At 34.2% G+C, this 19,996-nt stretch overlaps 1 protein-coding gene across 1 annotated transcript in view; it reads right to left on the bottom strand.

The window, feature by feature from the left end:
- The window catches only part of LOC143058446 (uncharacterized), a 34,537-nt gene extending 19,636 nt beyond the window's left edge, over positions 1-14,901 (bottom strand). Inside the window, exons 1-4 of the mRNA XM_076231938.1 lie at positions 14,781-14,901; positions 12,936-12,989; positions 3,978-4,105; positions 2,343-2,417 (exon numbers count right to left, since the gene is read on the bottom strand). Coding sequence (XP_076088053.1) covers positions 2,343-2,417; positions 3,978-4,105; positions 12,936-12,989; positions 14,781-14,814 — 291 coding nt within the window. The 5' untranslated portion in view covers positions 14,815-14,901. The remainder of the gene's footprint in view (positions 1-2,342; positions 2,418-3,977; positions 4,106-12,935; positions 12,990-14,780) is intronic.
- Between the last annotated feature and the right edge of the window lie 5,095 nt (positions 14,902-19,996).

The following is a 19,996-nucleotide window of genomic DNA, read 5'->3' as shown; positions in this document are numbered from 1 at the left end:
TGTAACATTTTGGCCGGAATGTCAAATCCACTATAAAACTTATAATTAATTATACTGACAAGACTATCTATCAAAATTCACGTAGAAAAATCCAGATATGCTGGGATTCGAACTCAAGACCTTTAGCATATCAAGCCACGACACATTTTTTTTTTTATCTTTATTAGACAAGCCACGACACATACCACTACACCAGGACTACTGGATACGAACCAACCGTAATTTAACATACTTAAAGGAAGCAAAATCTTTTTATAAGTGGGGCGAGTTGTCAGACCTCATATAGTAATATATAAAGTATATTGTTATGGTTGTGTGGCGTTCTAAACTAGATTTTATGAAGTGGTTTTTCGTCTAATCCAAAACAGCTGGGATGTAAAATAGTTATCCCAGTCGGACTTGGTGTTAGTGTTAGATCACCCTCTGGCCTCCGGCCATCGGGGTGATCTTACACTGATACACCGCGTCCTTGTGGGATAACTATTATTAAACGGACTCTTTTTAGACGATACACGGACTCTTTTTGTTGTTACACGGACACTTTTTATGAATAGAATCACTCGTGCATGATCAGTGAGTTCATGGGCACTTTAACTTTCAATTAGATTTGAACTTTTTGGTTCACCGACTTATTTCCTGTCTTTTTATTGAACAAAATATTAACGTTAGCATCAATATCTTTTTTCAAACATTTCCAGGTAAATACTATTCATATCAGTGCACTAAGGGATTATACATTTAACTTCAAAAAGGGGGGGGGGGGGTCATGGTTTTCTCCTAAAATAGATATTTTGATCCCAAAATTTATTAGAAAAAAAATATTATGGTCAAGCAGATGACAAATACATGTTTTGCATGATTCCTGATTTTCCGAATACCGTTAATAGTGCTAATTTAAACAAAAACATTTGGGTGATTGCGTTGATAAGTAAATAGTTAATATTACTCAAAAAAGAACATACCGCTCCCTTTATGAAGCAGAATATTCGGTCAATAAATGTTTTCTTCAATATAAGGACATGAATAGTATTTTGGACAATGCAGAAAGTAAAGAAATGATGATACTGACGTGTATATTTAAATAAAAATAAGATAGGAAATATAAGTAAATAAAAATCAAATCAAATATCAAAAGATAAAGTCCCTATCAACTCACCAATGCACGATTGATCCTATAAACATAAAGTGTTCATGTAATACACATCCAAATAAGCAGCAAATCTAGAACAAAATCATTCAACTTATGTCATCAATTTTGGGCGGTAAGCTGCGATTGGATCATAATGTAACACGTGTTTAATCCCGATCAACACTTGCAGATCTAGAGACGAACATGAATTTAAAAAAAATCAAAGTATATGTCTGAATTAATAAAATATTAAGACAAAATCCATTTTTTCATAAACATTTCATTCACTAATGAAGTAGGAAATTTATTCTTTTGATACATTTATATTGTTTATATCAGTGGCGGATCCAGGTCCAAATCCAGGACAAAACAGGGGGGGGGGGGTTAACTTTATTTCCCCATTTAAATGCATTGATCATCAAAAAGGGGTGTTTCAACCCCCGGGACCCCCCACCACTGAATATTAAATTCATATATTAGGCAACAACGCGCGATTTCTACGATCTTTTAAAGGGGGGATGGGGGGAATGGAATGGCACATCCTGCATTATTTCATCAAAAATAAAAATCACAGCCTGTTTATTTTAAAATGAATTAGCCCACATACCCCCTCCACCCCTCCACCCCTCCACCCCTCACCGCTTTCCGTTGCATCCATAAAAATCAAACATTATCCTACTTTCCACTAAAATATTTCTTTAATATACTACTTTTTTTACGAAGTTGCATTCTAAAAAGTCTTAAATGTGTACAACATTCATCTTTTACTTGAAATGGTTCTTTTTTTTTTATCAAATAATTAGATTCCTGATTTTTTTTCTTGAAAAATAATCTCGGTTGAAGGGAAATGAAAAAAAATGTGTTTATACTAAAATAACTTACATTTACTGCTTGATCATATTTATGGCTAGCAAAAAAATATTATTACTTTCTTTAAACGTCGTACAAGTCAGATAAAAAAAACAAAAGAAACAGACCGGTAACGACCAGCCGAAATTTTTCTGCACTTGTAGTCAGGTCAAGGTCCGAGGCGAAAGCCGAGGACCTTGACCTGACTACAAGTGCAGAAAAACTATCCGGCAACGGTTGTTACCGGCCTGTTTCTTTGTTACCTTTGTATTTTATCTAATACATAGACTGTCCTTATGCAAATTAAAACGTAAGCTCCGCCCGATCAGTTGAAATAACATTGGTAATATATTACACGACTTACATCGGGAGCACGACATCCACCTACATAATAATCTGTTCCCTTCTCCAGATCATAGATATGTTCTAAATAGCAGAACTGGAAAAGATAATGTACGCCATTTTCATTAATACAAATTAGAAAAGTTGTGTGTATGATGAAATCTAACAACATCTTTTACAATGTGTCCAACACTAAATAAATGTATACTGAAGGCCGTACGGTGACCTATAGTTGTTAATGTTTGTGTCATATTGGTCTCTTGTGGACAGTTGTTTCATTGGCAATCATACCACATCTTCTTTTTAATATTAAGGATAAACAATCATTTGATCAGTTAGGTTTTATTTCATTGGGGATTTGTTTCAAATAAAAACATCGAAACGAGACCTTAAGTTCAGGTACTGGACTATACAAAAAAAAAGCCAACACTAAATCATATGACATTTCACTGCCTTGTCACGGTCACCAAGAAACCAGGTTTAATCAATCATTTTCTACATAAGGAAATGACTGTACCAAGTCAGGAATATGATAGGTGCTATTGAGTCGTTTGATGTGTTTGAGATTTTGATTTTGTCATTAGTTCTTATATGGCGTGCTTCTTTCGCTTTGTGAACAAACCCATGCTCTAAATCCAAATAAAATTTGTTTGCACATGCGTATATTGACTCCTTCAGAATATTGAATTTGATCAAGTTATCATGCACTTACTATATTTCCTTAACTTTAAAACACTTAAATGGTGCACATGAAGTTACTAATTCGTTTATTATGACTGTAATGTGTTACATTCCGAAATTAACATATTTGACCTAGATTTCATGCTGGCTGTTCAAACTCCTCCCTCTGAAAAATCACAGTGAAAGTGGTTTGCTTCTTTACAAACACAAAAGGGAGGTTCATAGAAGAGCCTACACAAACGCTTTTACACTTATACTTATCGGACATAGAAATTACCTTAATTGTCCTATTCAGAATCGAAATAATCGATGCAAGCTATACTTTATTGTAGTTTTAACATGGGTAGGCATTATATTCGTGTTATTTTAGCCCTCACCATCGCTCGGGCAAAAATAATCACGAATATAATGCCTACCCATGTTAAAACTACACCAAAGTATAGCTTGCATCAATTATTTCTAAAAATAAAAGACTTTCAATTTTGAATTTTCCTTAGAGTTATTTTTCTGTTATCTTTATTTTTAGAATAGGAAAACTATTTTGATATCAAGAAGGTATTAGGTACGTGTATTTGCATAACATTTATGAAAGTATACAATATTTAATTCATCCATTACAATTTTGAATTTGTGTTCTTCTTAAAGATCCTTCTAGCGATTCAAAATAACAATATTTTAAAAGACAAATATGAAATTCGATCAAGTATGACTCGTAATCATGCAATGTTAATACATAAATTTAAATCTCTCTATCTGTATTTTGGTGCGCGTTTGAATGTTTGTGTTTCTAATGGAGGAAATATTTGCTAAATATGTACATCCTGCTGAAAACATTTTGTAATTCTTGATTATTACAATGTATCATGTGTATGACATCGTAACTATCCGTTGGTTTACAACATTTTGTTAAGCTGTAGACATGAACTTTTAAACAAATCAACCTGGATTAAACAAGTTTATTAAATTAATATCTCACTTCACCGGGGGAGCATCTCTGTATATCAGTGCAGTCAGACAAGTGTTTAGCTGGAGCACCCTCATCACTTAGTCCACAAACAAAGCAAGTAATTCCGTCAACATTTGTACTGTTTGACCCGGAGAATTCTGCAAAATTATTTATTACATACTCATAGTTATAGGAAGAATGCGGAAAAGCAATTTCTTATACTACTCGAACTTTTTTCACCTTATTTTGGAATGTTAATTCAAACGTCGATAACAAGAAACTTTTTTTTTACCAAAGCATTACATCTGCACTTGTTGGCATAAAATACTGTCATTTCCTAGTCAATTGAAAACAAGTTTCTAAATTGAATAAGGGTCTATAGTATCAGTTCACTGACGTCATACAACACTGGATTTTGTCAATACATTGTGTTTTAAGAAGCACAAAAAAAAAAACACTTCAAATATCACCTGAAAAAACATGTAAAAAGCTGGTAAAGAAAATAAACTATTTCAAGAATGAAAATATTGAAAATATTTAATACATTGCTTTGAGTAATTGAATCTAATTGTCAATGAGTATACGTTATATTTATATTACCTAGAACATACCCCTATTCGTACTTATACACCAAACAGCAAGCAATACACATTTGCGTATTACAATCATGAAAATCAACCTTACGTCAATTGATATCTTATAGTGTGTCTTTCTATGTTGTGAAGTTACATTATTGTTTCATGTAAGGGTAACAGTTTTCCTCCTTCAAAACGTTTAAACCTGCTGCATTTGTTTGCATCTGTCCTAAGTCAGGAGCTTGATGTTTAGTGATTGGCGTATGTTGATGTGATTCATAAGTGTTTCTCGTTTCTCGTTTTTAGCTCACCTTTCCTAAAAGGAAATGTGAGCTTTTGCCATCACTTGGCGTCCGTCGTCGTCCGTCCGTCGTCGTCGTCGTCCGTCCGTCGTCGTCGTCGTCCGTCCGTCGTCGTCGTCGTCGTCGTCGTCGTCGTAAACTATTTCAAAGATCTTCTTCTCTGAAACTTCTGAACCAATTCAAACCAAACTTCATCTGATTGATTCCTAGGGTATCTAGAATAAAGTTTGTGTTTTAATTCCCATTTCATCAAAAAACATGGCCGCCATGGCTAAAAATAGAACATAGGGGTAAAATGCAGTTTTTAGCTTATAACTCAAAAACCAAAGCATTTAGAGCAAATCTGACATGGGGTAAAAATTGTTTATCAGGTCAAGATCTATCTGCCCTGAAATTTTTAGATGAATCGGACAACCCGTTGTTGGGTTGCTGCCCCTGAATTGGTAATTTTAAGGAAATTTTGCTGTTTTTGGTTATTATCTTGAATATTATTATAGATGTAGATAAACTGTAAACAGCAATAATGTAATGCTTGGGGTATACAATGTTTTTTTTATACTTTCATCATAAATTATATCATGAACATGAGACAAACGAGACATTTCAGTGTGTCCATTCTTGTTTTTGCTTTTGAAGAAGATATGACAGAATCGAAGAACCATTTTATAAATTGAAAACCCAAAATAATCATAGATTGAAGATTTAAGAAAAAAAAATTTAAGGTGAGCGATTCAGGCTCTTGAGAGCCTCTTGTTTATATATAGATTAGACCGTTGGTTTTCTCGTTTGAATGATTGTACACTAGTAATTTTCGGGGCCCTTTATGGATTGCTGTGCGGTGTGAGCTATAATGGTTTACTTTTACAAGTTATGACTTGGAGGGAGAGTTCTCTGATTGGTACTCTTATATCTATAAAAACAAAGAACATAAGCAAAAGCGAACGACAAGGATGCAAAAACTTACCATAGAAAAAAACCCACAGTGACGGGAAATACATTTTTGTATGAGAACCTAGGTAGGTCAAATGGAGCATACCAAAATATACATAATAAACAACAGCCACAATTTACATAGACCAATAAAACAATACTTAAACAATGATTTAAGATGATAACCGCCGTCAGTTGTACCTGGAATTTATTCTTTTTGACCACCATGTATTATCTGAGAAGATGAGACCGAATATTTTTTAAAAAGGTCTCGGTATCCTTCGATGAACTGTTTATATGAAGTACTACATGTTCTTTGATATAAGCATGGTTCATCGATCTTGAGCTCAGATACCACTGTGTATCATCGCCACCGGAAATTGGGTACTAACGAAGCGGAGAGAAATAGCAAAAAAAGTAAACAAGTTAAGAATTCATTCAATTTAAAGCATTTCCACTCATTTGATGAGGGTGCCGCTTAAAAAATGATTTTTTGATATATAATTCTTTAAAATATTAGGCTGATAAGTACAAAATTAATACAAGATTTTGTGTAATACTCCAAAACTTGCCACTTAGTACCGGGAATTTTGAGGTCGATCGTCTTCTGTCGCCCCATTCTCAAGATATTTAACTGTTTTTCATTATTTTTCCAGACACGTTTTTAGATTATTATAGTGTGACATCATATTTACTGAAATTTGTTGTCAAAAAGATGTATTTTAAAGAATATAGACCATAAAAAATAAAGTCTAGGGTACGACAACTTGCTAGTGTTGACAAATTTACTGTATGGCAACTTGCTAATTTTAGAATAGTTATTTACCGTCCTTTTAAAGAAAATACAGTATTAAGTTCAAATATCTAAGGTGTTTTTTTGGTGGGGTACCTTTTTATGTTAAACTGTTTTTGTCCTTTTCAAGGTTTAAATTTGTTTAAAATTGTTATTTGACTGATAAATTTTAAAAACTATCAACTGTTTTCGACCCATTGTCTGTAATCTGTTTTGTTAAAATTTGCAATGTTGTTAACTGTTTATTTGAAATTGAGATTCCTGTTATCTGTTACTTAATACTTAAAATGTTCACTGTTTTTGACATTATTTTCTCTGTTAACTGGTCTTAACAGTTATTTACAAGAATCACATTACAATTTGCTGTCCATCTCTTTCTTTACGTTGCTTCCGCAAAGGAGGGACATAAACAGCATATATGTAACTGTACATGTCTTTAAAAAATATTTGAGTATAGTAAATCCTTGATAAAATTGAGAATGGAAATGAGGAAAATGTCAAAGAAACAGAAGGCCGACCAAATAGAAGAAACAGCCCAACGCAGCGAGAACATTATGCACTAGGGTGGGGTGTCAATTCACAGATAGGAAAAAACTTAGAATTGACACTCATAATTTTTAAACACCCTCTTTCCCGTCCTTCCTAATAAATAAGGCTTAATGTTTGAGTTATGCATGTGTATATTTATGGAAAGAGAATCGTCCATAGATTTGATTTCCAATAGTAATAATGGTGAAATATAATCTCTTTTTTTTTGTGTGAACATGGCAACAATCAGCATTTATTTGATACCATATATTGCAAAATAGAGGATTGAACATGTCACAAAGATCTCAAAAATTTGGTCCAAAGGAAATTTCAATCAATAAGAGTTATACCTTTCCTGAAACCATAGACATATATCTATCAAGAGGTTAAAAAAAATCGTATGCATTTCTGCTGTGTTTCCATAAAATTGAATTGAAAAGATCGAGCCTCATATCTTTGTTGAAAAAACAATACAAAATTTCTAAATCTATGGCGGTACGGATAGGAACGGATGGACGGTCAAACTGAAAAATGGCTTATAAAACATGCTAAAAACAATCTAAATGTTCATATAAACCCACTAGGAAGGCTATATTATTATTCAACTATCTACAAATCAATTCAATTGTACAAAATTTATTTAGAAAATTCACCATGGCTAAAATGCGAAACTAAACTTGTAACTGTGTATTGGTATACCTGAAACTGTCTCCTAAGTGAGCAATCATTTAACTACAAAAAGGGGGTAGAAGTTCAATGTTTGTTTCTTGAAACATATAATTGAACCAAAATTTTTAAAAAGAAATAAATACAAGACTATAAAGCAAAGGTTACGGACTCAAGTTGGGTCATGCAGGTGCAACAAATGCGACAGTGTTAAACATGTTAAGGGATATCTCATGCCCCTCTTTATACGTCTAACCAATGTAGTTATTTCTGGCTTCTATTTGTAATGTATCTAAATAGTTATCAAAGGTACCAGGATTATAATTTTGTACGCCAGACGCGCGTTTCGTCTACATAAGACTCATCAGTGACGCTCATATCAAAATATTTATAAAGCCAAACAAGTACAAAGTTGAAGAGCATTTAGGATCCAAAATTCCAAAAAGTTGTGCCAAATACGGCTAAGGTAATCTATGCCTGGGATAAGAAAATCCTTAGTTTTTTTCAAAAATTAAAAGTTTGGGAAACAGGAAATTTATAAAAATGACCACATTATTGATATTCATGTCAACACCGAAGTGTTGACTACTGGGCTGGTGATACCCTCGGGGACGAAACGTCCACCAGCAGTGGCATCGACCAAGTGGTGTAAATAGTTATCAAAGGTACCAGGATTATAATTTTGTACGCCAGACGCGCGTTTCGTCTACATAAGACTCATCAGTGACGCTCATATCAAAATATTTATAAAGCCAAACAAGTACAAAGTTAAAAAGCATTGAGGATCCAAAATTCCAAAAAGTTGTGCCAAATACGGCTAAGGTAATCTATGCCTGGGATAAGAAAATCCTTAGTTTTTTTCAAAAATTCAAAGTTTGGGAAACAGGAAATTTATAAAAATGACCACATTATTGATATTCATGTCAACACCGAAGTGTTGACTACTGGGCTGGTGATACCCTCGGGGACGAAACGTCTACCAGCACTGGCATCGACCACGTGAAAAGGAAAGGCCACTTCTTATCCAGCTGAAACCCTGGTCAGTCCTATGACGAAAATAATTCAGATGTATATGGAATGTTTGATAAGTTATATTGACCAAAAGTACCTGGACGGAATTTTCAAAAATAAAGTAACTTTTCAATTTGCAATGCGTAAAATAACTGAACAGTGTGGCCTGGTAGAAGAGGTCGAAAAATGAGGACTTGGTTCTCAAATTGATGTCAAATTTGCTAGTCTAAGACTTCAGAAATGTAACGATGGACCAAGGCTTTTTTATATCAGCTCAGAGTTCTTAATTGGGACTTTGAGATGAAAGGGTGCTTCAACTTGTGACACCTTACATGTTACTTTCTGATTTATACACTGGTTTTGATGATTTAATTTCTTGTTAGTAAACCTTCGTAATTCCTTTTAATAAAATCATGTAAGCAATGAGTCGTATGAATACCCTGACTGAGTGTAACCATAATTTATAAGAGCCACCGCCATAAAAATTATAATGTTCGCGCCCTATAGTATTCACTCATTCTATCTGTTTGTTACACTTTCCTACGTCATGACGATAACCCAAGTTTGCTACGACTGATTGACATAAAACACTTACTCAACAATATACATAACCAGAAGAAGCCTCGTTTTGCTGTTTAAAACATTTTTGATTCATTTTTGGAGTCAATCACTCTGTCTGATTTTCCATCCGTTCAATTGTCTGTCCATGTGTCAATAAAAAAAATATGGTACTTGCGTGTGTATTCTGAAAATTAGTCAGCTTTATAAAAGATTCCTTATGGAGCTTGGCATTTCTGCGACTTTGTACAGTGGTTTTCAAATTTTTTTAATACATTGAAGATATGCACTTCCCCTTTTCATTGCTTTCGGGTTCGTTTGGAAAAAAGGGTAAATTAAAGTTGCAGTTAACTCTTATCAGCATTTAAAATTTGTTGTTAACTGTTTTTGCCAAAATCGAGGTGTTGTTAACATGTTAACGGACCCCCTACCCCCTTCTAATTATGCATTAGATAAAATGCATTAGATAGAAATACCATTTGCTTGACAGCGTTTAAGATGTATACAAATTATATATTTTCAAAAAGAAACTGACAAGAAAATTAATTCGAAATGCAATTCACGATTTGTTTCTCCTAACTTTCTGTGAAAACAAAGTATTTTCTTAATTTTCTTTTTACAAACGAATCATGTCAGAAATTAAACAATTAAACAATTTAATGTGTCTGTCCGAATTCTGTGGTTGACGTTGCTTCATCTCTATCTTATTTATTTTTTTATAAATTGTTTTGTTATGAGTTAGGCCGTTAGTTTTCTTGAGTCCTTTCACATTTTTCGGTCGATGCTTTTTATAGCCGACTATAAGGTACTAGTTTTCGTTGTTGAAGGCCGTACGATAGCATATAATTGCTTACATACACTTTATCTGATCCTGATATCATACCACATCTCCACTGTTTTTATCTAAAAACAGCTAGCACCAACAAAAGATGAATGGACGGTTTATTTTATTGAACTTACAAAATTTCACCCTAACAACAAATAAGACAACAGTCGTTAGTAGTATAACGATCTATGGATGTATTTAGGATAATATGGTTGAAAAAAAAACTTTTTGTACAAAATCGAAAGGCAAAGAGGCCTTCTGAACTGAATCAACGGAATATATGTCATAATAGTTGATAAGCAAGACATTTTGTATATTTGTAAGCCTATAAAGCTTTGATATCAACAAAATATCATCACTTGATATTATCTAAACAGTGATTAATTTCCTCTTAAAATTATAATATATTGCAAGACGCCATACAGACAAAAGTTGTTATTTTGCAATTCGCCGTACAACAAACAAACACTGTTTTTGTCCATATTCTTTAAAACAAAACATGTTTTGACAACAAATTTCAGTAAATATGATGCCACACGATAATAATCTAAGAACGTGTCTGGAAAAATAATGAAAAACAGTTAAATATCTTGAGAATGGGGCGACAGAGGACGATCGACCTCGTTTTTTTCAGGTACTAAGTGGCAAGTTTTGGAGTATTACACAAAATCTTGTATTAATCTTGAATGTACTTATCGACCTAATAATTTAAAGAATTATATATTAGAAAATCATTTCTTAAGTGGCACCCTCATCAAATGAGTGGAAATGCTTTAAATTGAATGAATTCTTAACTTGTTTACATTTTTTTTTCTATTTCTCTCCTCTTCGCTAGTACCCAATTTCCGGTGGCGATGATACACAGTGGATACTAGCGACGTTTTGCGGCTGCAAGCTTTTGAATAACGAATGAGTTGGAAAATGTTCATCCCATATACAGGTGACATTGATATATTGCTACTATGGTGGCGGACATTGATAATTTAAAAATTAAAACCGTCTTGTTTGTCGTAGATTCAAATGTTCATGGTAAGGATATGTCACACGATTAAACGAGACATCTACTTACAAGCGAGCATGAGATGAGTATTAAATCATGCCCATGCTACGTCAATCTTTAAAGACCCAAATGTTGCATAACACTTATCCTTCTTCTTTGACAAATGTGTTGTTGTCCCAGCAGATAAAGCCCCAAACAACAATGTTTTTGTGTGTCAAACTCATTACATTAACTGCTTGATAACGAATTAGGTATTGACAATTCACTTGGAAACTCAACGTATACCCTCTGGACACATACCAAAGAGGAAATCCTGGAAAATCATAGGACTGTTCTATGCTCTTTTGGAATTTCAACCAAAGATGAAAAACTGGATATTCAATCACTGTATTTGATACCTAAACTACACAATTGTCTTTACAAACAACAGTATATTGCTGGGTCTTCCAAGAGTTCCACGAAACTTTTTTTTCTAAATTATTAAGATCCATGTTATCAGCAATCAAAGCCGGTTTCACAGTTCTTGTGAAACTGCATATTCTAGAGGTGGCGTGAATCAGATGTGGATACTAAAAAAGTCCAAAGATATGTTAGAGAATATACAATTTAACTCTCTGTCATCTTGCAATAGTATTCAAACATTTGACTTTCTACAGTTTACACAAGTATTCCACATTCCAAACTAAAAGACAAATTGAAAGAGTTTGTATTGCTTTTAAAAAGAATGTCCAAAGTATCTTGTCTTAGGGAGGGATGAATCCTACTTTGTAAAGGATCACTCTGATTCAAACAAAAAATTCTCTGAAACTGACATTATCAAGCTGCTTGATTTTTTAATTGACAACATATTTGTTACGTTCGGAGGACGTATTTTTCTACAGACTGTCGGCATTCCAATGGGAACCAATTGTGGCCCTCTTCTTGCCGACTTGTTTCTTTATTATTATGAGGCTGACTTCATACAGGAATGTCTTAGGAAGAAAGATAAGAAGTTAGCAACATCCTTTAACGCTACTTTCCGCTTTATAGATGATGTTCTCTCAATAAATAATTCAAAATTTGGTGACTATGTAGAACAGATTTATCCCATCAAACTAGAGAAGGGATACAACAAATACAGTTTAGTCGGCATCATATCTTGACTTACATCTAGAAATTGACAATGAGGGTCGGTTGAAAACAAAACTTTACGACAAAAGAGATGATTTCAGCTTTCCAATTGTGAACTTTTCATTTCTAAGTAGCATCATTCCAGCAGCACCTGTATACGGGTTATATATATCCAAATTGATACAATATTCCCGTGCTTGTATTTCCTATCATGATATTTTTCTTGATATAGGGTTGCTGCTCACGAGGAAGCTATTAAACAAGAGTTCCATCTGGTGAAGTTGAAATCATCCCTTCATAAATTTTACGGACGCCATCACGAGTTGGTTGACAGTTATGGAATAACTGTTTCACAGATGATATCGAATATGTTCCTTACGTCGTAACTTCAATTCCCGTCTCTTTCATGAATGTGAATTACCGAATTAGACTATTTACCGGATTTGTTATAACATGAGCAACACGACGGGTGCCACATTTGGAGTAGGATCTTCTTACCCTTCCGGAGCACCTTGGTGGGGTTTGTGTTGCTTACTCTTTCGTTGTCTATGTTGTGTCATGTGTACTATTGTTTGTCTGTTTGTCTTTTTCATTTTTAGCCATGGCGTTGTCTGTTGTATTTCGATTTGTGAGTTTGACTTCCCTCTGTTATCTTTCGTCCCTATTTTAAAGTAAACTATTATACTTACTTCTTGCCATTATGTGTTTTCCATAAACAACATTTAATGTCAAATATACTAAAGCTGCAAAAAACAACAGTAAAAACTTCAGTAAAAAACGTACAAAAACCGCGTGCCCAAATAAATCCATTAATACCACAACTCGATCGGATAAGTTTTTTCAAGGTTCTCATTTTCTGAGCACATAATTATACAAAGAGGTATGGCCATTTTCCCGTGGATTCTTTTCATTCGATAAGTCAGGAAAATCATGGTTTAAATATGCTAATTATAGTACATGAACATATGTCACATTATCTATTGTCATACCTTGAAAAGGTATTCCTACAAAAAACAAGGCTAAGACTATTGCTGTTTTTATACTGATTTTGTTTAATTGTAAACATCCTTTATGCGCGTAAGGTACCATACCACGTAACTTGTCAAGAAGTCAAATCATATCGAACAAATTCAACTGAGATGTTGATTTTCTCATTCTGAATGCATGTATATCTGTTTGTCCTGATCTTTTAAGGTTTTATCGTCTATAAGATAAAATAAGATATATTTTAACCGGAGAACATCTTACATCAGTTGGTCATAGAACATCTTGTGTTACTAACACATGTTAGATAGCCTTTTCTGACATTTTAACAAATCGGCCCTTCGTTGTGATACAGATGCAACAGCTTCTTGATGTTTTACCTACAATCACGATTTGTAGTGTAATAAATTTGTTCTGTAGTGTTGTCTTATTTTTTGATGACTTGGGTATCAGTACAGGGACGGTGGTAAAAATTTCAGTACTAGTATCTACACAGGTAGTGAATTGGCGACAGAACTGAGTGTTGCTGACTGCATTTATTATATATTATACCATGTTCAAAAAAGGTTCGAACAATTGTTTGTGTTGTTTTGAACCTTGTATACAATGGCTTTATTTTATGTTATGTGTATATTACACACGCAACATTTAGGATTCATTGCTATAGATTCGATTCTCCTGTTTTTGGTTATGTACAGGCACTTACTTCAGTTTGACAGCAGTTGTTCCTTGCATTTATGTTATAAATGTAAACACATGAATTTAAAATAAGTCAAGACAGTCATAGGAATGCACACAATAAGCGATACATTATCTTTTTCTTTAATAAAATGATGTATACTACATTGTATATAGTCAAAATGAACCAGAATGACTCTATGAATTAAACAAACATCCTAAAAAATATGAGAGAAACATTAAAATTTAATATAACAACACACAAAATGCAAAAAGACTGAGCGAGATTCGAACTCTATCTTGAAAAGCAATCTCTTATTAGTAGTTCTATACTTTTTTTTTCATCTTTATTAAGTAGTTCTATGCTCTACTGATTGAGCCACGGCGATACTTGACAAAATGTCTTAATAAGGAGCTATATCGATACAATTTAGCGATGTTACAATTTTTTCATTAAAAAGTTGACAAGTTGATTTTTATATAATAAGGACACACTAAACCAATTTCATTTTTTGATGGAAGAGGTAGTATAAATCGCCATAGTCTCGAAAAACATACCCTTTTTTTTTTGGTTTGACATGTCCTTCTGGGGGAGATTCCACCTAAAAACACCATAAATTCAGCATAGTGTGGGACTTTCATCCTTTTTTAGGGTTAAATTAAATATTTATCACACATATCATAATATATGTGAATAGAGATATTGATCAAAAAGCATTTTTATTTTTTTTTTTTATAGTAAATTTCATTCTGTCGGCACTTTTTGAAATTGGCCCTTCTGTAAAAAAAAAAAACACGACAAATTGACCCTACCTTTTTCCGAATATACTGTAATCATTAAAAAAACCACATTGTATATCTTCATATCTTACCATAAATTATAAGTTTTATCCGCATAGAAGTCATATTTACAAATAGAACTAAATATTTAGATAAATGTCATTTTACTTATCATGATGGTTAATTTAGAACAAGTCTATTGATAAGACAGTCCATTACGTGACTATTGCAGGCCATGCTATAACCAGGACATTGGCTCATCATTGTTTTACCTATGTTTATACAGAATGCTATGAAGGTATTTTACAGCTGACTATGCGGTATGGGCTTTGCTCATTGTTGAAGGCCATACGGTGACCTATAGGTGCTAATTTCTGTGTCATTTATTTTGGTCTCTTGTGGAGTGATGTCTCATTGACAATCATACCACATCTTCTTTTTTTTTTTTATATATAAAAACGATGAAAATGACGTAGAATCTACTAAGTTTATAACTTCAATACATTGATTCAGTGATATAGATACAATGGATAAGCATTGATTCTTGAAAAAGAAACCATGAGCCCGGAGGACGAATGGTTTGTTTTTCATGAATCAAGGCTTATCCATTGTATCTATAACTTAAACTATTGTGTCCATTCCAGCGACGGATTTAGGAAGCGTTGATTCTAGAAAAAGAATCCACGGTAAATGAATAGGCTGACGTCACCACAATGGTTTAAAACCATTTACTCTAAATGGAAGAGTGGATATCAATAGTTGGTCTAGTACTATGATGTTCATGGGATTCTCTATTTTTTTTATTTTATTTTTTATCTTGACCAGGTTTTTGTAATCGACTTTGGATATTTGAACAGCGGTGAACTACTTTCACCCTAATTCATAACGTACAAAAAGGGAGTTTGAAGTTTCTATGTAGTGAGATAACAATACACGTTGATATATCTCCTTGCGTCAACTAAAGGTAATACCGCAGTCCCACTAGGCCACGATCGCACTACGATCTGTGAAAAAATTAAAATTTTGACGATCGTAGTGCGATCGTGTAGATCGTAGTAAGGTCGTAGTATGGTCGTGGTGAGGTCTTCATGATCGTAATGAGCGTGGCCAACTTTTAACATGTTCAAAAATAATGGTGCGGTCGTGGCGAAATCAGGTCGTAGTAGAAGCGTAGTGAGCGCGCAGTAAGGTCGTGGTAAGATCGCAAAGGTCGCTGTACCATCGTAGCGACAGCGCGATTCTAGTCGGGGAGACTGCGCTACGATCTCACTGCAACTTTACTACGACCTCACAACGACCGTTCCGTTGTTACCGCGACCAAAACACGCTTCCACTACGACTATGCCACGTTTATACCACGCTGTTCAAGACCATGTACGATTTTAGCACGCCCAGGTCGTCCTCATTACGCTGTCCTTACGACCCGACTACGTTCATACTACGATCATCATGCTCCTTGTCATTGACATATAAAATTTATAAAAGCTCTCCAGCTTTTGTTTGTCTGTATGTAATTTGGACCTCTTGTCCTTTTATCTTTAACGACTTAATCATTATTGACACATCTGTGTCATTCCTTCTATCGTTTACTTAAGCATCGTCATTTGATTTTGATGGACCAGCAATAAGTTGGAATTCAGGTTGGATTGGTCGGTCCGACATAATTTATATCTTCTGCATCATGGTTCGCTACTATCAGACCCTTTCTGTCTTTACCGCTATCATTACCCTTACGTAGATTTTCGTTTCATGACTGCGTTGTTTCCGATAAACTCTACGTATCAATGAGAAAAAGAAGGAATGATACAGTATTTATATGGAACACGATGTTGACGTGATTGCTGGGATTGTAACTTACGATCGCGGTATGAACGTGGTATGATCGTAGTATGTGGTAAGAGCGTGCTATAATCGCAGTAGAAGCGTGGTAAGATCGTGTTGCAATCGGATAAATTGTGTTATGGTCGTAGTGAGGACGTGCTGAGTATAGAAAGATCGTGATAATCGTAGTGGGTCACAGAATAAGCGGGGCGAGAACATGGTATAATCGTAGCAGAATCATTTTAGAGGCGTAATGAGGGCTTAGTAGCAACGTGAATGGAATGAAAATTTACATTTGCATGCCGCTCATACTGCGAACTCATTACGATCGATCTAAATATATTTTAGATAACGGTTAGCGTGGTGTGATCGTGGTCTAGTGGGACTGGGGCTTACAGATGACTAAGTTTATTCAGGCATAATGAAATTTACTTCACAGCTATCCACCGACAAAACAATAAACCAAACATCTAACGGACCACATGTAATGTTCATTAATAAGCTGAAGATGTTAGAACATATCAATCTCTCAACGGTATAATACATTACTAAATTTCACACGGTGAAGAAAAGTGTGTTGTTGAATGAATGTAACAATGTATTAGATTTTAGCGAGAGAAATTTATGTATTACTGAAAAATTATTACACCAGGGTTTTCGATATCACAAACTGGTCAAAACATTTACTAAATTTTATCACCGGTATAAGGAAATAATTCGTAAATATAACTCAACATGCAGACATCTTATACGTTCAGGTATTTCACATCCAAAATTTTATGGAAATATTCTTTATAAAGCACAAAAATGTCAGTATTCTCCTCAGAAACTAACAAAACCTTTAAATAGACTTATTAAAAGGGGATATAGTTACGATACTGTTGTCAGGTCATTAAAGATTGCATATTTTGGCTTTAACATTGATTCACTGATAGGGTCTTTGCATCGGAACTAAACACATTTATTTCTAAAAAAACAGTTGTTGGCATGACACGGGTTATGTTCTTCTCATATATTTTATGATAGTATGATACTAAACCCCTAACGGGAGGGATTGTACCTGATATTCATATGATGAAGACATAATCTTTCAATCAGTTTAATTGAGGTCTGGAGCTGGCATGTCAGTTAACTGCTAGTAGTCTGTTGTTATTTATGTATTATTGTCATTTTATTTATTTTCTTTTGTTACATCTTTTGACATTAGACTCGGACTTCTCTTGAACTGAATTTTAATGTGCGTATTGTTATTGTTTTACTTTTCTACATTGGCTAGAGGTATAGGGGGAGGGTTGAGATCTCATAAACATGTTTAACCCCGCCGCAATTTTGTGCCTGTCCCAAGTCAGGAGCCTCTGGCCTTTGTTAGTCTTGTATTATTTTAAATTTTAGTTTCTTGTGTATAATTCGGAGTTTAGTATGACGTCCATTATCACTGTACTATTATGCATATTTTAGGGGCCAGCTGAAGGACACCTACGGGTGCGGGAATTCTCGCTACATTGAAGACCCATTGGTTGCCTTCGGCTGTTGTTTGCTCTATGGTCGGGTGGTTGTCGCTTTGACATATTCACCATTTCCTTTCTCAATTTTAAATATCTCCAAATATTTCATAAATAGAAGTTGAAATCTGTGTTTGAAGAAGAAAAATATCATCAGATATACCGGGTTCATAATTATATATATTTACATATTTAAAATAAACAAAACTAGATATAATACTATAATTAAGAAACTAACGTTCATAAAAAGTAAAATAACAAAAATACCGAACTCCGAGGAAAATTCTAAAAAATGGCTAAATCAAAAGTTCAAACACTTCAAACGAATGAATACTAATTGTCATATCCCTGACTTGGTCCAGGCATTTCTTTTGTACATAATGGTGGATTGAAGCTAGCTAAACCTCTCACATATATGACAGTCGCACAAAATTCCATTATATAACAACGATGTGTTACAATAAAAAACAGACATAATAGGTAAAAAATACCTCTGACAAAGTTGACAGATGCTGAATTTTACCATGCTTTGCAGGTATTTTTTAATTATAGCTCCTAATGTTTTATGTATTTAAAACAGCCTTCTTTTCAAATGTTAAGGTTGAGAATTCCTGATAAAGGTAAACCAAGAAAAGCGCTTCGGACGTACGAAATGTATAAAAGAGGGACGAAAGATACCAAAGGGACAGTCAAACTCATAGATCTAAAACAAACTGACAACGCCATGGCTAAAAATGAAAAAGACAAACAGAAAAACAATAGTACACATGACACAGCATAGAAAACTAAAGAATAAACAACACGAACCCCACCAAAAACTAGGGGTGATCTCAGGTGCTCCGGAAGGGTAGGCAGATCCTGCTCCACATGTGGCACCCGTCGTGTTGCTTATGTGATTACAAATCCGGTAAATAGTCTAATTCGGTAGGTCACATTCATGAAAGGGAAGGGGATTGTAGTTACGACGTAAGGAACATATCCGATATCATTTGTGAAACGGTTATTCCATAACGGTCAACCAACTCGTGATGGCGTCCGTAAAATTTACGAAGGGATGATTTCAACTTCACCATTTGGAACTCTTGGTTTAATAGCTTCCTTGTGAGCAGTAACCCTCTATCAAGAAAATCATGATAGGAAATGCAAGCACGGGAATATCGTATCAATTGGGAGATATATACCCCGTATGCAGGTGCTGCTGGAATGTTGTCTCGAATGAAAGGAAAATTAAATATAAAGTGTTATCTATATATTATGTAAATCTACACATGTTTTCCAAATATTGTTTAATTTTACTTATATATGACAAAAGGATTTTGACGTATACCCCAACATATTATGATTGTTGAGACATAACATGAATGAAACAAGCACATATTTACTTTTGACGACTATAAAAAATCGAAAACATCGAAAAATTAACGCATATATTGTATCACACTTTCAAATATTACATCACAATAACGCTTAACATTTAATTTTCCTTTCGTTCGAGACAAATTTATAAAAATGCCTAAACATGAACGCAGAGAAAGACAATACCCGGTATTTAATTAAAAATCCTTGCTAAGGGCACAAGAATTGTTATGTGGCAAACTCCTCTGCAGTTCCAGCTCCGATCCGTATACTACTCTAATGGATGGAGTAAAGGAAAAAAGTTCCAGAACGAAAACGATTACTTTACGGAGTTTGGTTACATTTGTATATGGATAATCCGATGCCTCTTTCACTTAGAACACAATGCTATTGACACTTTAAAAACCACCTGCAATGAATCTTTCAAGGGTATGTTAAAAAGTAAAATATATGTTTTTATCAAACAAACTTTTGCTAGTTTTCTCGTTTGAATTGTTTTACATTGTCTAATCGGGGCTTTTTATAGCTGACTATGCGGTATGGGCTTTGCTCATTGTTGAAGGCCGTACGGTGACCTATTATAGTTGTTAATGTCAGTGTCATTTTGGTCTCTTGTGGACAGTTGTCTC

The sequence above is a fragment of the Mytilus galloprovincialis genome, chromosome 14, assembly GCF_965363235.1.
Source record: "Mytilus galloprovincialis chromosome 14, xbMytGall1.hap1.1, whole genome shotgun sequence".
Lineage (NCBI taxonomy): Eukaryota > Metazoa > Mollusca > Bivalvia > Mytilida > Mytilidae > Mytilus > Mytilus galloprovincialis.
The sequence above is the reverse complement of the archived record's forward strand: the minus strand, read 5'-3'. Positions and strand labels throughout refer to the sequence as shown.